Raw genomic sequence first — 22,892 nt, forward strand, 5'->3', positions numbered from 1 at the left:
CCATATGTCACTCCACAGCAACCAAGTGGTAAGCGCCGGTGTTACTTGATAATGAATGAGCAGTATAACACTATAGCCATCTTCACGGTATAGAGGTAGTCAGCTTACCTGGAGGCCAAGGGTTCGATTCCCGGCCAGGTCAGGGAATTTTATCTGGATCTGAGGGCTGGTTTGAGGTTCACTCAGCCTACGTGATTACAACTGAGGAGCTATCTGATGGTGAGATAACAGACCCGGTACAGAAAGTCAAGAATAGTGGCTGAGAGGATTTGTTGTGCTGACCGCACGACACCTTCGGTCTGAGGAGCGGTCGCTTGGTAGGCCATGGCCCTTCGGGGCTGTTATGCAATGGGGTTTGGTTTATATTTATAGTATAAAACTAAGTTCAAAATACTCTGTTACGTCTTGTTTATGATAACAATACTAAAATAGTTCAATTTTGCAGTTAATGTTTACCTGTCTGATATTATTGTTAATGTCCTCTGTGGATTAGTGGTAGAGAGTCGGCCTCTGGATTCCAAGACAGCGAGTTCTAATCCAGCAGAGGAAGTTGGATTTTTGAAAGGCAGAAAATAAGAAAGGCCATTCGACACTACATGTCGTAGATGTTGGCATGTGACACATTTGGTGTTTACCCGACAAAATTCACTAAAACTCAGCCATAGACGCCCAAGAGAGATTCGGTTTACTCTGCCATTTAGTAGGCCTAAAAAAAACCGAATGTGGAAATTGACGAACAAGCAGCCAGATGGTGTAAAATTAAAATGCTTGCACATGGTAGCTTCTCTTTTTTTTTTTTTTTTATTCGCACCGACACAGATATGTCTTATGGCAACAATGGGACAGGAAAGGCCTAATGGGAAGGAAGTGGCCGTGGCCTTAATTAAGGTACAGCCCCAGCATGTGCCTGGTGTGAAAATGGGAAACCACGGAAAACCATCTTCAAGGCTGCTGACAGTGGGGTTCGAACCCACTATCTCCTGAATACTGGATACTGGCCGCACTTAAGCAACTGCAGCTATTGAGCTCAGTGCACACTGTAGCTGATGCATTATTATTATTATTATTATTATTATTATTATTATTATTATTATTATTATGATTATTATTATTATTGTCGTTTGGGCCTACTGAGGACCACAGGGCTCGTTTCGACTCCTTATATGGAAATTCTGTTTTTTCTTTGCCCAGAAAGCTTTTATCTTCTGGCTGTGTGCTTGTTTCCTTTCCTCAGTCCACTTCGGTTGGGTGGTGCCTGTACTCTGTCTGCTGGTGAGAGACTCTGGAAAGGTTAACTGCCGAAATAATACACGATCCTGTATGGTTTGTTCTGAAATCCCCAGCTGTTCTAAGTCGGACTTCACTGTGGTGATCCATTTATTTTTGGACGCTTTCCCTCTGCCTGTAGTGGTAGAGATCTTGCTGGTAAGTCTAAGTACTCATACGAGTCAAATGCCCATAGAAAGTCAATCGCCTCTTCCTCATGGATGTAACTATGTTTTCCTGATGGTCATAGATCTCTTATTATTAGACTTTTGGGCTTATGCCATGTCGTAAAAATAAGGTGAAATTCTTTATGTTTCGCAGAGAATGTGCTCTGCATCATCAGGATAAAATCTTGACTGTCTACTGTAATGGTTCAAATCACGTTACAAAGTGATATTATTATTATTATTATTATTATTATTATTATTATTATTATTATTATTATTATTATTATTATTATTATTTCTGCATTATTATTATTATCATTACTATTATTGTAATTCTTATTATTGTTCAATTCAATTATGCAATGATGATCACTTGCGTGATTGTAGTTAAATTGTTACGTATATGTGTGTGTGTAGATTAACTCTAAAAACATGTACAGTAAGAGTTGCTGTATATCAGATGTGGAAGTATTGTGTGTAATAATTGGTGACATTACAACATGTTGCAATATTGCCAGCGTAACTGCCGAGTCATCGCTCTGTCATTGTGGGCATTTAGTGATGAGCTCATTTTTATGGAGAAACCTAGGGTACCCCAGGCAATTTCATCATTGTATGTAACATTTGGAGCTGGGTGGAAGTATAACATAGTTATTTCTGGAAATTGTGTAGGTGTGTCAACTAAAGGCTATATAAGCTGGACCAGTGTCTTATAGAGTCAGTCAAATGGATGGTGAAGAGTGAGTGAGTAAATTGGAAGGAGAGACCTCAAACAGTCAGTTAGTTGAAGATATGGAAGGAGAGACCTGCCATGAAGTCATAAGAATGGAGAGATTTGCCACGAAGTCATATGGAAGGAGACACTTGCCAAGAAGTGTTGTACTGAGATGATAGTAGTCGGTCATCTGGATGGAGAAGCAGCGGTCCCATGGATACTTAGTTGTCAGTGAAACAAAAAGGATACGTCACCAAATCGGGCTTGATACACCCACAGCAAAAACCAACTCAGGGGAATACGTCGTAATTACACTCAAAGTGTTGAAGGTACAGTCAAGTGAACCAGTGAGGGATAAATTTTTTGTATAATTTTTAAATGTCCGGTCAGGAGAAATTCAAATTAATGCCTAGTTTCTTTCAGTTGTAATGTCATACTTTTATATTCTCATCTGTTGTATCGCAGCCAGTCTTACTATTTTCATTGAAATAATTTAAAGAATATATTTTGTTCTATCAAATTAATTTATCGTTTCATTTCAAGGGTACAATTAGATAACCTCAAATTTAATGGGGAAACCGAAGGCCAATCTCCTTTTCCCAGAACCTATATGGTATGTTGTCAAAAGTAAGCTTATTACCCCACACCCTAGATATTCAAGATTCTCATTCTATTATTGCTGCACTGAGTTGTAGCTGGCGCCCATCAAATAATGTATGTGTAAGTAATCAGGTAAGAATTAAGTGTGAGTACAAGGTCTGACGATTGTGTATTTAATGAATATTAATTTTCATATTTTTCATTTTAATTCAGATTTATATGTTTTTAAAGTAAGGAAGTGAGTCAGGAACATTAACACTATGAGAAAGGCTTCTTCTTGTGTAAGAAGCCTTTCTTCATGTTTAAGAAGCCTTTCTCGTGGACAGTCGAGATTTTCTTCTGATAATGCAGAGCACAGTTCTCTGCGAAATGTAAAGAATGTCACCTTATTTTCTTGACACAGCATAAGCCCAAAATCCTATACAGTATCATGTCTATAAGTACAGGGCGTGAAAGCATGAATGGCAATAATAAATCTTAATTTCATAAGAACCTGAATTAATTTCTTTTGCTTGGGAAACAAGTCAGTTGTATCGGTTGCTGTAGGTTACATTCACTGCTAGAGAAATTTTCAATATAAGATGAAGAGAAGCTATTTCTAGTCTACTGGTGAAAGACTAAGGCCTAAATGTTAAGTAGCCTGACCTTGCAGCTGTCAACCAAATCTAAGGAAAAGTTAAATATTTCAATCTAACAAATAGGATCTTTATTAAGAATGGCGAAGATAAGCAGGGGGAAAAAATCAGTCCATATTAGCACAGCAATTATTATCCACACAATTACAGTAATTTTTAATTTCTGTATAAAAAACCAAAAAATACAACTTGAGTTAGGAAAAACAATGCCATGAATTTCACTCAACATTATGCAGTAAATGTTATGAAGGATGTAATGGGACTTACCACCAATACCATAAAGATACTATCATAATCTGCACAGGTGTATCATCCTCTGAGAATTCGTAGTTATTGGGATGCTCCTCCTCAATGGCCTCAATTGTGATATTTTCCTTAGTCCCTGCATCACACTTAACACCATTGGCCCTCTCCAAAGCATCTTTAGTTAACAGGTAAAATCCATTACCTAAACATCACAATTACACAAAAGAATTGAAATATGTATCACCAAATTAATGAGAAATTGCGTTTCCATAAATAACTTACACTCACCGGCATAACAAATTCAACACTTTTATTCCTTAAAAACAGTCAAATTAATTTTAAATTACAGTCACTTTTATAATACTAATCTAATATTTTATCATAAAATATTGTGGTATGGACTCTTAGAGGTATCTGACATTGAAAAAGTATGATTTCTTATAAACAATTTGATTGAATTAAGCCAGGGATACGGAAGCAACATGTATGGATTTACACTTCAAACACATATTGAGGTTGAATCTCCATTTTATCCAACAACTGTTGCACACATCTTGCAATATGTGGGCATGCACTGTCCTGCATTAGTGTGAAACCATCTATATACATAAAATAAGAGTTTTTTCTGTACATTCCTCAGAATTTGAAAAGAATTGCATTCCTGTATCGGTCATGTCCACAGTAACAAGAAAATGCACTTTTTACTTTTCCATAATTTATGTCTGTCTGTCTGTCTGTCCGTCCGTCCGTCCGTCCGTCCGTCCGTCCGTCTGTATGTATGTATGTATTGAAACGGGAATGCCCTGTCAGCATTCGCCGTTCATGTATTTCTTGAGTAAGAGAACACGCTAACACCCGACGGTGTGGATTTAAAATGAGCGCGCAGGCATCGTGGGTGACAGCATGCAAGTGATCGCTCACTGCAGAGTACCAGCCAAGGCCAAGTGACGTCACGATCGAATGTTCCATTCGCTTCAATGTCACTATATCACAAACAGGATATCAGATCGTGATTTGAAGAATGTTACCTTGCAGGCATGGATAACAAATACTACTGTCTAAAACTTCATGCAAATTGGCGGAAGGATGGCCGAGTTATAAAATTTTAAAGAGGCTTATATTTTCAGTCTGGCTGTCCGACCTAGGGCAATATAAGGAGCTCGCCAGCCCCGTAGTAGTCAGTGTGTGATTTCATCGTGTACCAGCTGCCACGCGTGCGGGCCAGCTGCGGTAGTACAGTCTGTTACTCTGGCCGGCTAAGGACCGGTGACAAAAAATACGCAATACAAGTGTTGAACATATTCTCATCGGGCTCTAAATTTGCGTGCAAACAGGAAACTTACCGGTATTCATTTGTAATTAGGGGCTTTACGTCGCACCGACACAGATAGTTCTTATGGCGACGATGGGATAGGAAAGGCCTAGGAGTTGGAAGGAAGCGGCCGTGGCCTTAATTAAGGTACAGCCCCAGCATTTGCCTGGTGTGAAAATGGGAAACCACGGAAAACCATTTTCAGGGCTGCCGATAGTGGGATTCGAACCTACTATCTCCCGGATGCAAGCTCACAGCCGCGTGCCTCTACGCTCACGGCCAACTCGCCCGGTAATCTTAATTTGTAATAATATAAGAAATTTATTTTAACTCAACCTATTCAATACAGTACAAGATGTTAACATATTAGTTGAACATCGTTAAAAATAGTTGAGACATGTTTCGCCCCTTCTCAAAATTCTACCAGACGACTGGTTGGAAATTATAAAAAATATGTTGCATGAGTGAATACATTAAAAAACATTTACAAGATCTTATCATTAACAAATATAAAATTGATTTTTAAAATGTTACACTAGTGAACACGTTGGTGAATTTTCACTCAAAACAAGGCCATCATATGTACAGTATTGACAACAGTGGTAGTTAAAGTCTTATTTGGTGCTAAGTTCGAAGACAGTTTAAAATTTATATAAAAATATTGAGAATGAATGCAGAATATTTGTATAAATATTTTAAACTGTCTTCGAACTTAGCACCAAATAAGACTTTAACTACCACTATTGTCAGTACTGTACATATGACGGCCTTGTTTTGAGTGAAAATTCACCAATGTGTTCACTAATGTAAAATTTTTGAAATCAATTTTATATTTGTTAATGATAAGATCTTGTAAATGTTTTTTAATGTATTCACTCATGCTACATATTTTTATAATTTCCAACCAGACGTCTGGTAGAATTTTGAGGTATTTGACATGACTGATGATGCCCCACAGAAGGGGCAAAACATGTCTTAACTATTTTTAACGATGTTCAACTAATATGTTAACATCTTGTACTGTATTGAATAGGCTGAGTTAAAATAAATTTCTTATATTATTACCAAAAAAAAAAAAAAAAAAAAAAAAAAAAAAAAAAAAAAAATTTGTAATGTCGATCTGTCAAGCTGATTAACATTATTTTCGTCTTGTGAATTTCGTATTGCAGAGACTACACAGTAATCGCTAAACATTTTTGAAACTGTACTGTTATAAGAGTGTGAAGGACTTAGTGCGTAAAGACTGTGCCTTAGCGAAACATTGTTTCCTTTTCGAGAGACTGTGTTAAGTTATAATCTATCAGTTTCATGTCCGTATTGATACTTGGTATTCACAATCACAAAGAATGGGTACCGTCCACCTAATCAATACTTTATTATGTCTTGTTACTATGCAGTACCGGTTTCGACCTTCACAGAGGTCATCCTCAGCTGGTCATGAGATCTAAAGCTAACTTAATATATAATTTTAAAACATTACCAAATCTAATGAAGAATGTTACATGATGGAAATTCTAAGTTCCCATGGAGGGAATTAGATTCTTTTCCACCAATAGAGCATATCAAAAATGTTACATGATACGAATGATAATATTAAAATATACATTGATGTGATGTGTCTTCTGGTTTAAAAAACAAGCGTCGATATTCTATGACATGTATAAGTTACATAAAATTCTGGTGTACTGTTCGTGAGTAATAGATAGTTTGGTGGAATACAATTTCTACACTTAAAATGTTTATAGCATCTTGAGGTACACTTTGAAGTTTAGTTCATATTGGTGAATCGTTGCATACGTTCATTGGTATGTTTGTACTAAGCATTCTAGGATATGGATGTGATAAAAACTAATAACATATAATACATTAAAATACAATAAAATGTTCACTGTATTCTTGCAGTATGCTTTGAAGTTATATTAATGTTGGTAAAGCATTATGTACGTTCACAGCCATGTTTGTACCTAGCATTCTAGAATGTTCAACGATGTGTATTGCTTATCTTGTAAGTTCATATAATTAAGAATGTTGGATGATTTACATTTCCTTGGTACTAATCTCGTTAAAAGATATTGAGTAGGTGCAGATGTTCACTCTTTGTAGTTTTGTTGGACATACAGTAATATAGTAGTGTTGACTGGTCAAATGTGTACACAGTCCTTTAACAAGAAATATACTTTCACTCTGTTTTTTTTTTTTTTTTTTTTTTTTTTTTTTTTTTTTTTTTTTTTTTTTTTAGATCATTGCACTTGCTTCTCCGTACCCATTACAAACAGTATGAAAGACTGTGTCCATAGGACTCAATTTATTTCTCTTCTTCACACTGAGATTAAGTGAAGTTGTATACAGTTGAATCTCAGAAAGTTCCAGATTTTCTTTTCGTTGCCTATCACTTCGAGTTCGCCAGTGACTATTTTATGAACAGTGTTAATTTCTACTATTTTCACAGAATTTTGAATCCATTTTTTTTTTTCAAAGTAATGTGCGTCCAACACCATTTACAGTGGAACTTGTTCAGTTAATAAACAGTGTCTCGCCACAACTTGCAGTACAGTGCTGTAGACATTCTGTGTGAACCTCTTACATTTCTCTACTCCCTGCATGGGACTTTGGTGGAATACAAAGCTAATCAACTACGCTGCACTATCACCAGACGACCAACCCCAGGTTCGAGTGTCCTTTAACATCGAGGGTTGACAACCGCCATGGGACGCCTTCTCCACATCTTTCAGGACACTCAAACCATTCATCTGCTAGGGTGATATAATTTCTATGTTTTCTTGAATAAACTGCAAGTTCCACTTTAAAATGAACTTATTGCACTACCCTTCTCTCTTATACTCTCTGAGCATGGACCGTACACGCCCTAGCGTCTACCCATGCTCTCCACTAAGCTAAAGTATGGGTGTTCCTCTTTCAGTATGTATGTATGTATGTATGTATGTATGTATGTATGTATGTATGTATGTGCACGCATCACAAGAAAACAGCTGAGGAGAATTTAATGAAAATCGGCATGTAAAGTCGGAGGATGAGCCACTACAATCTAGGCTATAATTAATTTTATTCATGCTGAGTGAAATGGTAGTTTAGGGAGAGCCATAAAATTTCAATTCTCAAATATTTATATTAATGGTCCTATCGATAAATACTACATAACTAAAGTTATATAGAATTACATTTCCGATCATTTATGTCATACACAGATATTCATGAATTTGTATTTTTGTTGCTAAGTGTTGTAAACAAGATAAGGTTTACGAGAACACAACTTATTTATTTGCTTCACACAGAATTCTACAGTATGTACAGGAATAAAACATAAAATTGTCTTGAAGCAAAGTAGATGATTAATCTTGAGAGAGTTTCTGTTTCTATACACTATGTACACTCTGAATGTATTTACTCTCACTGCTATCTTGAAAAGATAGTTCTTGGGAAAGATATAGTTCGTGATAGTTGAAAACTATCATTTGCACTAGCATAGATTAGCTAAGAGAGTTCCTTCTAACTTGAAGTGTCTGAGTTCATAAGCTTGTACTAAATGAAAGCTATGTTCACAATTAGAGAATCTAATGTGTTTGTCGGAGCTTGAGTGAGCTTGGGGATGTGTGGCATACAACATCGGTGCTCAACATGGATGAAGGAACGGGAAAGTGGAATAGTGACCTGAGGTGAAACCTCATACTACCAGAATTCCGTCCACCTGGTCGAGACACATTTTTAAGAGGAGTAGCCTCCGTGTTCGATGTTCAGTGTATTCTGGAGCAGGACACTGGGGAGAATCCTCATGAGTGACAGACTGGGAGCTCCTTATATACTGCACACGACGTAACAGACACGCGCACTGAAGACTACGCGTCGAGTCTCGAATGATCCACGCTTGCGTGCGTGCGGCTGGCTGGCGCTGAGCGAAGAGAGCGGAGGACATACAACACTAAGTCCATATCAACGCTGAGCCAAGAGAAAATGGGTTAACAGAATTTAATGAAAATCGGAATACAGAGCTGGGCAATAAGAAACTACAGTCTAAGCTAGAAACAATGTTATTCACCATGGATTAAATTTTAGTTTAGGGGAAGGCGTCTAAAATTAATTTTTTTAATATCTATATTATTGGACCTATCGAAAAGTACTACGTAACAAAAGTTATAGAGAATACAATTTCCGATCATTTATGTTTTATTCACTTTTACCTACCGACTATGATAAGAGTGGTATTTCAGAGTCGGAAGAAAACTAAATGTGAAGGCCTACAATATCGAAAGCACATAATATTGATCAACAATAACATTACATCGACCACTGGTTGTTGTGATGTTCTTTGTCTCTTTTTTTTTTTTTTTTTTTTTTTTTGCAAGTTGCTTCACGTCGCACCAACACAGACAGAACTTATGGCGACGATGGGACAGGAAACGGTTGGGAGTGGGAAGGAAGCGGTCGTGGCCTTAATTAAGGTACAGCCCCAGCATTTGCCTGGTGTGGAAAATGGAAAACCATGGAAAACCATCTTCAGGGCTGCCGACAGTGGGGTTTGAACCTACTATCCCCCGAATACTGGATACTGGCCACACTTAAACAACTGCATCTTTGTCTCTTATGCTGCCACTCAACTCTGATAGATGGGAATACTGCTGAGTGGTAATTCTAAATTCCCATGGAGGGAATTAGATATTTTTCCACCAATAGAGCATATCAAAAATCAGATTAAAAATTAGATGTATGGCTTTTCAGGCGTTTGCTCTATTAACCAGCATTTCGTCTTAGGTCTGACACTAGACTCGTCAGAGTGGGATGTGTCAGACCCTACCCACTTATGCTGGGGTGTATGCAGGTGAACTTATCAGAAGCCTCTTATGTGGCACAGTCTGATAACTGCATACGGGAGATAAAACTCCACAATGGAATTAATGCCCGCCTAGCAATTCCAAATGGTAATTCTAAATTCCCATGGAGGGAATTAGATATTTTTCCACCAATAGAGCATATCAAAAATCAGATCAAAAATTAGATGTATGGCTTTTCAGGCGTTTGCTCTATTAACCAGCATTCCGTCTTAGGTCTGACACTAGACTCGTCAGAGTGGGATGTGTCAGACACTACCCACTTATGCTGGGGTGTATGCAGGTGAACTTATCAGAAGCCTCTTATGTGGCACAGTCTGATAACTGCATACGGGAAATAAAACTCCACAATGGAATTAATGCCCGCCTAGCAATTCCAAATGGTAATTTTTGATCTGATTTTTGATATGCTCTATTGGTGGAAAAATATCCAATTCCCTCCATGGGAATTTAGAATTACCATTTGGAATTGCTAGGCGGACATTAATTCCATTGTGGAGTTTTATCTCCCGTATGCAGTTATCAGACTGTGCCACATAAGAGGCTTCTGATAAGTTCACCTGCATACACCCCAGCATAAGTGGGTAGGGTCTGACACATCCCACTCTGACAAGTCTAGTGTCAGACCTAAGACGAAATGCTGGTTAATAGAGCAAACGCCTGAAAAGCCATACATCTAATTTTTGATCTGATTTTTGATATGCTCTATTGGTGGAAAAATATCTAATTCCCTCCATGGGAATTTAGAATTACCATTTGGAATTGCTAGGCGGGCATTAATTCCATTGTGGAGTTTTATCTCCCGTATGCAGTTATCAGACTGTGCCACATAAGAGGCTTCTGATAAGTTCACCTGCATACACCCCAGCATAAGTGGGTAGGGTCTGACACATCCCACTCTGACGAGTCTAGTGTCAGACCTAAGACGAAATGCTGGTTAATAGAGCAAACGCCTGAAAAGCCATACATCTAATTTTTGATCTGATTTTTGATATGCTCTATTGGTGGAAAAATATCTAATTCCCTCCATGGGAATTTAGAATTACCATTTGGAATTGCTAGGCGGGCATTAATTCCATTGTGGAGTTTTATCTCCTGTATGCAGTTATCAGACTGTGCCACATAAGAGGCTTCTGATAAGTTCACCTGCATACACCCCAGCATAAGTGGGTAGGGTCTGACACATCCCACTCTGACGAGTCTAGTGTCAGACCTAAGACGAAATGCTGGTTAATAGAGCAAACGCCTCAAAAGCCATACATCTGATTTTTGATATGCTCTATTGGTGGAAAAATATCTAATTCCCTCCATGGGAATTTAGAATTACCATTTGGAATTGCTAGGTGGGCATTAATTCCATTGTGGAGTTTTATCTCCCGTATGCAGTTATCAGACTGTGCCACATAAGAGGCTTCTGATAAGTTCACCTGCATACACCCCAGCATAAGTGGGTAGGGTCTGACACATCCCACTCTGACGAGTCTAGTGTCAGACCTAAGACGAAATGCTGGTTAATAGAGCAAACGCCTGAAAAGCCATACATCTAATTTTTGATCTGATTACTGCTGAGTACCGAGTATAACAGCCTGACTGAATATTGGCGGGAAATAGCTGGGGAGTTAGAAAACTATCTTCTTTAGCATTCCATTCATCTGGTTCATACATTTTCTAATAATGCTGGTACGAAACACACTGGTTCATTGGTTCATCATAGTATACCAGTTACTCGATCCCTATTCTGACATACTGTTTTGAATAAGCAGTGTGCACACATTACCTAATTGTGACTGATGGTAGTCAAGCAAGCCTACCATTACAATTAAAATCACTTAACCCAGTCTTCATATGAGAAAAGACGTTTGGTGACTTCCCTGTCACGTTTCTAGGGTAACGTTAAGAGCTATGCGATTTAATACAATCTTGCTCCCCTACATAACCTAGAATTCTGTATACAATGTAGAATTCCGTAGCGAAGCACGGGTACAACAGCTAGTCATTAATAAATGAAGCAAGAGGTACAATATGCCCCAGAAGGATTTCCTCCACATACTGATGTGCTGTAAGACACCCACGTTCCACAAAAATTAAATCTGCCCTTGCAGTCATATTGATTCCCACCCACATCATCAGAGAACCACCCTGTTAATGCATCCTAGATGAAAATGTGCAAAGGATATATATACCTTTCTCCAGGCCTTCTTCACACCCCTTTCTCTACCATCAGGGGATTGCAGGATGAATTGAGACTCATTAGTGAATAGCACGTGCTCCCATTGTTGTAATGTCCAGCTACAATATTCCCTTGTGAAACACAGTTGAACTGTGCAATGCTGCTTGGTGAGTTCTGGGCCTTTAGCAGGTCTTCTGGATTGAAGACTGGCTTTCTCAGTCTTCTTTGGACAGTTCTCACACTAACATTGACCCCTCGAACTAGGTGGAGTCAATTTCGTGCTTCTTCACCAGTGGTGTGACAATTGCAGCAAACTTCAATCCATAAGAAATGATCACATCTTGCCACTGTTGTTCTTCCCTTTTTTCTTTTTTTAAATAACATCACACCGATACAGATAGGTCTTACGGTGACGATGGGATGGAAAAGGCCTAGGAGTGGGAAGAAAGTGGCCGTGGCTTTATTTAAGGCACAGCCCCACAATTTGCCTGGCATGAAAATGGGAAACCATGAAACACCATCTTCAGGGCTGCTGACAGTAGAGTTCGAACCCACCATCTCCTGGATGGAAGCTCACAGCTGCACGCCCCTAACCACACAGCCAACTTGCCTGGTGATGCTCTTCTTGGGCCTGATACCAGTCTCCTTGAACAGCCTCCAGTTTACAAGTAACTAAGCTCATATCTGTTCCGTATTGAAGATAATAATAAACGTGTTCCTAATTAGTATATCAATATGTAAGTCATGTAGGATTCAATCACTACAGAATATAATTATTGTATTGAATAGGTGGACACAGTAAATTTTATTCTTGAAAGAATTTTCTTATAGTCTCCAGTTTCCCTGAACCTCTGGGAATTGCAGAAAGTGTACATAATGCGACCATCTTCCACCAAAGCAACAGCTTTTGCAGCATCTTCAGGACATAACGGTATGTTTCCTCCATGAAACTGATTACAATAATGACAGAAATTTTATTAAATAGATAATAACACAATTTCTTCAGTATTTATTATATGTTGCATTTTTTGTGCCAGTGAGTGTAGTTGATCTGTAGCACTTATAATACTTCAACTTTCAAGCTGAAAAGATAAGAGCACAAAAAGGTGAGACACTGCCAGGGCAAAACAGACTCAATTTGTAGACAGGGATTTATCAAAATAATTTTTTTTTTTTTAAAGTTCATCATTGTGAGTAAGAGGAACCAACAACATGAAGTACAATACCATGACAATGAGGTAATAAGCCAGAGGATGGTGGCAGGATTATTAACAATAATAATAATAGACATGATACTGTATAGGCCTTTGGGCTTGTGCCGTATCAAGAAAATAAGGTGAAATTCTTTACGTTTCACAGAAAACTGTGCTCTGTGTCTTCATAAGAATTCTCGACTGTCCACGAGAAAGGCTTCTTAAACAATGACACTTTTGAATTTGGAATGTTATAATAGAAGCAGAAGTGGAAATGGTACGTTCATTCACCACCAGATGGCCCCTAGGACGTGGCACAACGCTAGTATTCGAAGCGGAAGCTGATCGAACCATCACAATCAGACTAAGCAATTCACATAACGTGTTTGCGTAACATATGACAGGTGTAAGACATAGACATAAGCCTGGAATGAAACATCTGGCAACGAGAAACGTACAAATTTGGAGAACACCGAGACGAAATAACAATAGTGAAGGGGCAGGGAAGGGAACTACCTACATAAATTCTTAATGGCTGGCAACCAGGTATTACTTAATTAATAGCATGTCTATAAGACGGGCCGTGAAAGCATTAATGGCAACAATAATAATAATGTTATTGGTTTTACGTCCCACTAACTACTATTGATGGTTTCCGGAGGCGCCGAGGTGCTGACATTTCGTTCTGCAGGATTCTTTTACATGACAGAAAATCTACCAACATGAGGCCGTCATATCTGAGCACCTTCAAAATACCACTGGACTGAGCCAGGATTGAACCTACCAAGCTGGGGTCAGAAAGCCAGCACCTCAACCGTCTGAGCCACACAGGGCAGCAAAAATATTAGCTTTGGTAACACCGTATGGAAAGAGGTGGGAGATATGGGAGCATTGTGGAATTGGTCATGGGTGAAAAAGAAACAGAAATATTCTTTACATAGCCTATGCATCACAGGTCATTTGTACATACTATGATATGAAAAGGCTTCAGTAAATGTTATTAGTCGGTGGCAGATTTCTATGACCTAAAAATGTATGATGTATGTATGCATTCATGACCTACAAAACATAAAAATGTGATTAATAAAATTCAAAATATTACTTGATGAATAACACAGCATTATATATATAAACACTTTTATAATGATTGCTACAGACTACAATTAATATAGAGTTAAAATAGTTTTAATCCTTTGAAATCCTTCATAACTACAGTGGAACCTCGATTCTCCATTTTTGGAGGGACCGCGAAAAAAATTTACAACACGAGAAAACGGAATATCCAAGAATGAATGAACCATCGACAATTTGGCTAAATGTCACAAAAATTAAATATGTATTATTATAATCTTAAAAACCCTCCTAAACCAAACCAAACTATAATCCTAATGGACCTTCCGCCTACCAAGCGACCGCTGCTCATCCCGAAAGCCTGCAGATTATGAGGTTACACATGGTCAGCAAGACGAATCCTCTCCGCCGTTACTCCTGGCTCTCTAGACCGAGGTTGCTATCTCACCATTCGATAATTCCTCATTTACAGGTAATTGTAGAATGAGTGAAACTGGAATCAGCCCTCATCTGAAGGTAAAAATACGTGATCTGGCCGGGAAACGAACCCGGGCCCTCCAGGTGAGAGGCAGGCAAGTTAGATCGCGGGGGTCGACTTCAAACATTATTTATCGGTACGCAGCTTAAAAATCTCAAGACTTTACATTCAGTTTTACCGGGGAAACTTTCGTCAGTTTCCCGTGAAACCCTCTTTCAGTTTAGCAACTTTGATCAGCCAAACTCTTAGGAAAAAATAATACCAGTAACGCCAAGCCAAACAACAATCGACCACAAGTAGTTTTTAATTCTCTAATCTAATAAAATAAAGCACATTAAATACAAAGCGCCCAACATGATGGCGAAATCACTTTATTTTAAATCTTCCATTTTAATTTGGTCACCGGTATACAGTTCGTAGTCAGTTGATGGAAATCGTGTATCGTGTAAATTAGGCCTACATCAACTTTTAAAGGTTATGTTGAACTCGAGGACATGATTTGAATGTAAATATAGATTCTCGAAAGTTCTCGAATGCATTATATTCAATTCTGCCCGTCACTAATCACAATCAAATTGGAAAGAGAAAACATATCATCAAAACTTCAGAAATTATGGTTATTCATGACCTTGAGCTCAGGTGGAAAGTGCGGTCCCTGTACAAGTCGGTAAGAGTGCGAAATGCTACAAACTTTTTAAATGTAACGTGAGCAAAGAAAACGACTGCAGTTTTTATTACATTTTTACACAAAAACATGGAATTCCCACTTTTATATTAGGACCAAAACAGTAATAGGCAATCCCCAAACCTCCCATGGCTTTGTGCAAGACCGACTACAATATATTAGACTTGAACCCTCACTTGACCCTGTGTGGTCCCTGGGACCTGTGACGTTTGTCATATCTGTGTGAGTGGAATGCTTTGTCACCGATTTACTCCACCCACCCAGTACCTTCCTACAGTCGCGCCAGTCTGATTATGGTGAGAAGACGTGCACACGTGCGGTTGCTTAGTACATGAATATTTAGATACCTGTGGTCAGTGGGACCACATGAGATCAGTTATGTAACTTTCTTTATATTTTGCTTCTTTATTTTCTTCTTTTATTCTTAGTGAAACGTGATATAATGGACCATTCCGAACCTGGCCCCAGCTGGATAAATGTACGATCCACGGATTTCGAGAATGTTGTTGCTAATTGGCTGCAAGCAGATGAAGAAATCCGACAAAATGTGTCGGGCTCCGAAGAACAGATAAGTACCCACGTGCAACATGCTTCAGAAAAGAGTTTTCAGACCAGGATGATGCCGATTACATACCCAGTGATCACAAAACAACTCCTGAGGTAAGTGCTTCAGAAAATGAAGGCACAGAGGCTGAAGACAGTGACGTGGCAAGTGAAGAGCGTAACCCAAGGGGACAGTGTTTCTATTACGGTAAGAACAGATTCAAGTGGGCTCAAGCTGAACCAACTAGAAATGTTAGGATGCCATTGCATAATATTTTGAGACTGATGACTATTCGAAGTTCAGAGCAGCGTGAACATCTACTCAGTCCAAAAGAAGCTTTTGACCTGATTTTTTTATGAGCATATGCTTACAATCATTATGAGAGCAACAAATAGAAAGCTCGAACTGATGCGACAAAAATTTCATAGCGATCATAAATGTGATATGAGTAAGGTACGACCTCTCACTTTGATAGAACTTAAGGCTTCTCTTCATCTTCTAATTTTTAGCTCTGCTTTCAAATCAAACCATGAAAGCATTCTGTCCTTATTCGCCAGGATGGCATGGGCAGAGAGATATTCAGAATGACGTTATCAGCGAAGAGATTTCATTTACTGCTGTTGGTTTAGCGATTTGATGACTCAGACTCATCGCTTGCATGAACAAGCAGATCTAGGTTGTGCTATCTCTGAAATTTTGAACTTGTTTAATGAAAACTCTCAGAACCATTACTCTATAGAAAGCGAATGCCACAGTTGATGAAATGCTCATCGCCTTCCGTGGAAGCTTTAAATTCAAAATGTTTATACCCTATAAACCAGCCAAATACGGCTTGAAACTTCAGTGCCTAGCAGATGCTAAGACTCACTACATGCTCAATGTCTACTTGTACATGGGGAAGGGTTCTGATGGGATGACCCTTACTAAGGATGAAAAGAAGTATTCTGCACCAACTCAAGCGGCTCTTCGATTATGCAATCCCATTTAAATTCAAGTCAAAATGTCACTTTGAACAATTGGTACTGTTCGATGGAGCTACTGGAGGTACTAAAATCTAAAGGGCTCAACATACTTGGCACGTCAACAAATTAATCTAAAAAGCCACCTAATCGATACTTTATTTCTTTTGCCTTTGGCAAACTTAAAAATACATTAACAAACACAGTACATGTTTCGACCACTTAGTGGTCATCTTCAGCTGTATATAAAAAATAGCGTCACACCATGTCACACCGCTATCACACTAGGTCGTGCACGAAGGCAGTTCTCCAAGGCAACGCGGATTAAACATTTGCCAGATAAGATCGCGAGGCAAGCTACCCGAATCAGATCGCCATTTTGTATAACAGAAGCCACCACAGGGTTTTAACAAGTTAAACGACTAACACAATTTCTTTTATCACATTCCGAAGAGCAATTCTCAGAAGTTAAACAGTCAACACGGCCTTTTAACCACAAGAATATCACCCAAGGAAGTTATTAAATATAAACAATAAAAACCTGAAGACTGGTGCATCTGACAAACTTTCATTCAAGCACAAGTGTTTTTGAATAAGTGCCTTACCATAGACACTCTAGAATATTTTAAAGTGTGTTTATTAAAAACAAAGTGTTTAACAGCACCACAGATGCGAATTTTAATTAAGTTATTATTTTCTCACAAATGCCTGAAGATTATTACAAACACGAATTTTTTATTCACACCACCTAATTTTATCAAAAAGAATTTTACCATAGACGCTTTTAAATATTTTAAATATGTTTTTCAACATTTAAGTTTTTTAAACACAATTGTAAACGATACTGTAATTTAAGTATCATTCACATAAATCTCCTTACCCCCCCCCCATCTTCCAATTCATTTAAAGCATCTAGAACAATAGTTTTTTTTGGATTCCCATGGGATATAGTTTTTAAGATCCAATGTGCTTGCTTTTAAATGTTATCATCTAAGATTTTTTATATACAGCTGAAGATGACCACTAAGTGGTCGAAACATGTACTGTGTTTGTTAATGTATTTTTAAGTTTGCCAAAGGCAAGAGAAATAAAGTATCGATTAGGTGGCTTTTTAGATTAATTTGTTGATTAAACTCATCGATACGGCCATGAAGTGGACAGCTTGCAATACTTGGCACGTTACGAAAAAACAAGAAGGAAATTCCCAAGGATTTTTTGCCTGACAATAAGAGACCTGTAGGATCTTCTATCTTCAGTTTTACCAAAGACGCGACGCTAGTAATCTGTGTACCAAAAAAGAACGGAGCCATCATTCTACTCTCATCTATGCATCATAATAAGGACATAGATCCAGTTACTGAGAAACCTATTTTGATTATGGGCTACAACACCACCAAAGGATGAGTTGACTCAGTAGACCAAAAAACATTTATATACAGCAGTAACTGATGCACAAGAAGATGGCCGATGGCTGTATGGAACCGAGTGTTGGACATTAGTGCTGTCAATGGTTTTGTGATACACCAAAGCCAAGCAGGAATAAAAAAGATATCATGCCTTGATTTTCTGAAGCATTTAGCTAGAGATTTATGCGAGCTACACTTGAAAGAGAGAATGTACAACAAATTGCTGCCGAGAGAAACACTCCTAACCACTGCCCGTAATCTAAAACTAATCTAGATCCCGACAATGAGGCATCAGAGGAAAAAATGGATCACAACAAACATAAATGTTGCTCAGTGTGTTTGGTGAAGAAGAGAATGAAAACCGCTTACCTTTCTTACAAATGTGAGCTACCAATCTGCTTAGTGCACAGCAAGAAAGTTTGCAATGGCTGCATCAGCGAAAAGAATGAGGACATACTAACCCTTTGCAGGATTCTTTTCTTTGTGTATGATATCATTTTGAATTTTACTGTCATTTAGATCATTTATTTTTGTGTTAAAATGCATTACTTTAAGTTACCAAACATGAAATATGGTATATTTTCTAAAGCAAAGACTGAAACCTCACAATTTTAGTAGTATTTTGATTTCTGTACCATCAGCAGCTTGAATAATGTATAATTTTTAAAAATCTTGTTTTACATTGCAATAATATGGATGTATTTACAATGTCATTTACCGAGCTCGATAGCTGCAGTCGCTTAAGTGTGGCCAGTATCCAGTAACCGGGAGATAGTGGGTTCAAGCCCCACTGTCGGCAGCCCTGAAGATGGTTTTCCGTGGTTTCCCATTTTCACACCAGACAAATGCCAGGGCTGTACCTTAATTAAGGCCACGGCTGCTTCCTTCCAATTCCTAGGCCTTCCCTACCCCATCGTCGCCATAAGACATATCTGTGTCGGTGCGACGTAAAACAAAAAAATTAAAATCATTTAAATCAATAAAAAGAAAACAATATCGTTTTCGAAATACATATTTTTTATTTTAGTGGTCCGTGGGACTACACAAGGTTACTAGTGTGATTATTTTCCACGAGGTCAATCAAGGGTTAATACTACTATCGATTGGGAGGAAAATGGCACTTGTGTGGGCAGAAGTTTGAGACATGTGGTTGGCTCATGGCTTTGTTTACATTGTGTTAAAAGTGTTATTTTGATCGAGTAATTGAAGTATATATTTGGTGAAATAGTAACCTATTATGGTTTATTAGTATGGTGCATTGTTAGGAGTGTATATAAAGGTATTGTTAGTATATAATTGTGTATATATTGCCGTACTGTAACATTTCACGAAATAGGTCGTTCCTGCTGCGTTCCTGGTTGTAGATCGAACTATACCATTGCGGATGCTTCAGCTTTTAAATTCCCTAAAGATAGAGCTTTACGGGAGAAATGGATAAGGAATATTCATCGGGAAATTTGGAAGTCGAAGACCAAACTGTTGTATGTGCGAAACATTTCAAACCAAAATTTGTGATTAGGGAAGATCTCTTTCCAACCATAAATGGTGGGCCTATTTGTATCCTCTAGAGAAATGAATTTCATTTTATGATTCTGTATTGAACTTTGATTAAACCAAATTAAAATAATAAGTGAGTTATTCCACTTTTTCAATACAAATTAAATATTGTTTATTAAATAAACATTGAATGAAACTAGTTTCGACCTATTTAAAGGTCATCTTCAGCCATATCGCATGTAGAACAGAGTATTTGAAACACAGTGGTTTAAAAGATGGTCTTAAAACACAGAAGTTTGACACTATGAAAAAATGTTTTTAGCATTTCCTGAAAACACTTTTGTTGTAAGAAATTAGTTCACTTAACTGCAGGAATATACAAGAAGAAGAAGTCGTATAATATTCTTCGTAGTATTCAAGAGCATAGGTACAAATCAAAATTCACAGTCTTGATGAGATGTGGAAATGGGCATTTCCATGACCATGGTAAGAAGGTTGATTTAGGAAAATTGTAGGAACTGAATCAGGAGTTAATTTACAAATTTTACAAGGGATAGAAACAAACCAAATTAAAATAAGTGGGTTATTCCACCTTTTCAATACAAATTAAATACTGTTTATTAAATAAACATTTAATGAGGCTAGTTTTGAGTTCCTTAGATGTAAAAGTATTTTATAAGAATCTGTGTGTGCCTACTAGAAGTTTAAGTGGATACTGCAGTGTGAAGGAAACAGTGATCTGAAGTTTAATAGGCGGAGTAAGCTAGACAATTTGGTGAGTCATCTTTCAAATTACAGTGATGAACATGTTTCCACATCTGCTAGAATTTCTGTCCGAGTGAATTTTTTAAAGGAGGCCTTTGTTCTTGACAGTGAACGGGATATAGTAAGACACAGAAAAATTCAATTTTCTCTAGAACAGTTGAATTGTCTGTAGGAAGCCATGTTCAGTATTCGTCAGAGCTTCTTATATGGGCTGCCACAATTTCTTAGTCATATCCAGGAGCCTATCAGTCCATTCGTAAAACTAACCTTATGAATGTACCTCATCATGTATATCTTTGTCAATTATTAGGTAGAATAGGTCCAAAAGGCTGTGATATTGCTGAAAATGGGCCTGAGTCTGAGGCAGCCACCACTATGAAGGTTTTTATGTGTTCATCCTTACATTTGAAGTACAAGGATGTCATAGGTCTCTTCCCAGTAAGAAACATGAATGCTGAGACACTACTGAAACTAACAGTAGATGTTCTCAAAGTTATGAATGAACTTAACTTCAATGTAGTGTGCTTAGTCTCTGATAATCATCGAACAAATAGGAAAATATCTGAGCTATTAAGTGGCGGGATCCTGAAAACTTGTGTCCCTAACCCAGCTGATCCTTCCCAGTCTCTGTTTCTTCTCTTTGACAACATGCATTTATTGAAGTGTATTCGGAATAATTGGTTAAACAAGCCCAGCAAATCATTTGTTATCCCAGATGTTAAACAGACATTCACTGTCATTGAGAAGTTGAACATTCCTGAAGGTAAGACGACATGCCAATTCACAACCATTCAGGCTAATTTTTCAGACTTGAGAGACCTATTTCATTCTGAAAAAAGGATGTTGTTAAAGCTAGCTCCAAATTTGACCAGGAAGGCTTTGTATCCCATGGCTATTGAGAGGTAGAACGTTGCTCTAGCTATGAATATTTTTGACCCTAAAAATATTGTGGCCTTAGAGATGCTACGAAATGAGGTTATGGTTATCTCTGAGGGTACCATTCAATTTTAGAGTTAATCTCTAAATGGTGGAACATTGTTAATGTTCAGCATGTTATGAAGGGAACCTACACCTTAAATGAGGATGCAAACTCAATTTATGGGGCCAATGACACCAAACTCCTCTTTCTGAAAACTTTGAAAAGTTATATTGATATCTGGCACATGTCGAAGACTGAAGGGAAACCCACTAATGACACATACACAGCTCTCCTCACAATGTAAATGTAAATACGTTTTTGATAAGTACAATTATGACTACATACTCACATCCAAGCTACAGACAGATAGTTTGGAGTGAAACTTTGCAGCTTATGGGAAACGGAGTGGCTGCACGTACAATGTATCTGTTGAACAGATACTTGAATCTGATCGAAGACTCAAAGTCGTACGTTTACTGAAGTTAAAGTCTGCCAAGTTAGGAGAGTTTACCTTGAAGGATCTACTTGTAACATTCACCCAGAGGAAAGTAGATAAAAACTTGGATGTTTTGGAACCTGCTATTGAAGAGTCTCGCTGTTTAACTATTCCTGTAGAAACTCGGAGAATTTTAGTATGTACTGCTAGTTATACAAGCATACTGTCCTAGAGAAACTAGGGAAAACAGAGAAGTGTTTAGAATGAAAAGTTATGCTCCAGTCTGATGAAGAGCTACTTCTTGATTGTGATAATATGGAACTTTATTCATACTTCATTCAGCTAAACAGAGGTGGACTGAAGCATCCTTTAGCTTTCCTTCTATCCCTTACTTTTGATGTGTATTGCCTTTTCCAAACCCTTAGCATTGTTGAATATGAACCACATTTTTTGAAATTAGACAATCAGAGAGATACTGTAGTGAAACTATGTCTCCAATGGCTGAAAATACCTTAAGTAATGATGACTATGTCTGCAAGTGTCGCATGCCATTAATAAAAATGTTGAAGAAGTGCATTAAAGTCCTGGCCAACATTTGTGTCAAAAACTACTCAGAACTTCTGCATGACACAAATGTTTCCAAGGATATTTCTAAAAAAAATTCATATTCAATAGATGAAGAGGAACAATACCGAGGACTTAGGAGTGAAGCAGAAGATCTGCAAGGGTCTTAAGCTCAACAGCATGTAAACTTACCAGTTAAACTCCTATTTACATAACATTACTTTCTATTTTCAACCTGTTCTCTCTTAATAGTCTTGTTACTATTTATTTAGACAAAGTTGTTCATCAGAAAGAAGCCTATTGCGTGTGGTATTTATTTACTTGCATATTTCTGTATGTCAGTGTTGTTTTATTCATAATGTACCTAATGCTAAAGGAATTGATTTGACATAACTACATTGAGGGGCAATGAGGGAAGCA

The 22,892-nt window shown here is 37.8% G+C and overlaps 1 protein-coding gene across 3 annotated transcripts in view; it reads right to left on the minus strand.

The window, feature by feature from the left end:
- PEK (pancreatic eIF-2alpha kinase) overlaps positions 1 to 22,892 on the minus strand; it is a 360,137-nt gene that overhangs the window by 147,487 nt on the left and 189,758 nt on the right. For all 3 annotated transcript variants that reach the window (XM_068227627.1, XM_068227629.1, XM_068227628.1), the window contains exon 9: positions 3,651 to 3,831. In XM_068227627.1, coding sequence (XP_068083728.1) covers positions 3,651 to 3,831 — 181 coding nt within the window. The remainder of the gene's footprint in view (positions 1 to 3,650; positions 3,832 to 22,892) is intronic.

The sequence above is a fragment of the Anabrus simplex genome, chromosome 5 (assembly GCF_040414725.1).
Source record: "Anabrus simplex isolate iqAnaSimp1 chromosome 5, ASM4041472v1, whole genome shotgun sequence".
Lineage (NCBI taxonomy): Eukaryota > Metazoa > Arthropoda > Insecta > Orthoptera > Tettigoniidae > Anabrus > Anabrus simplex.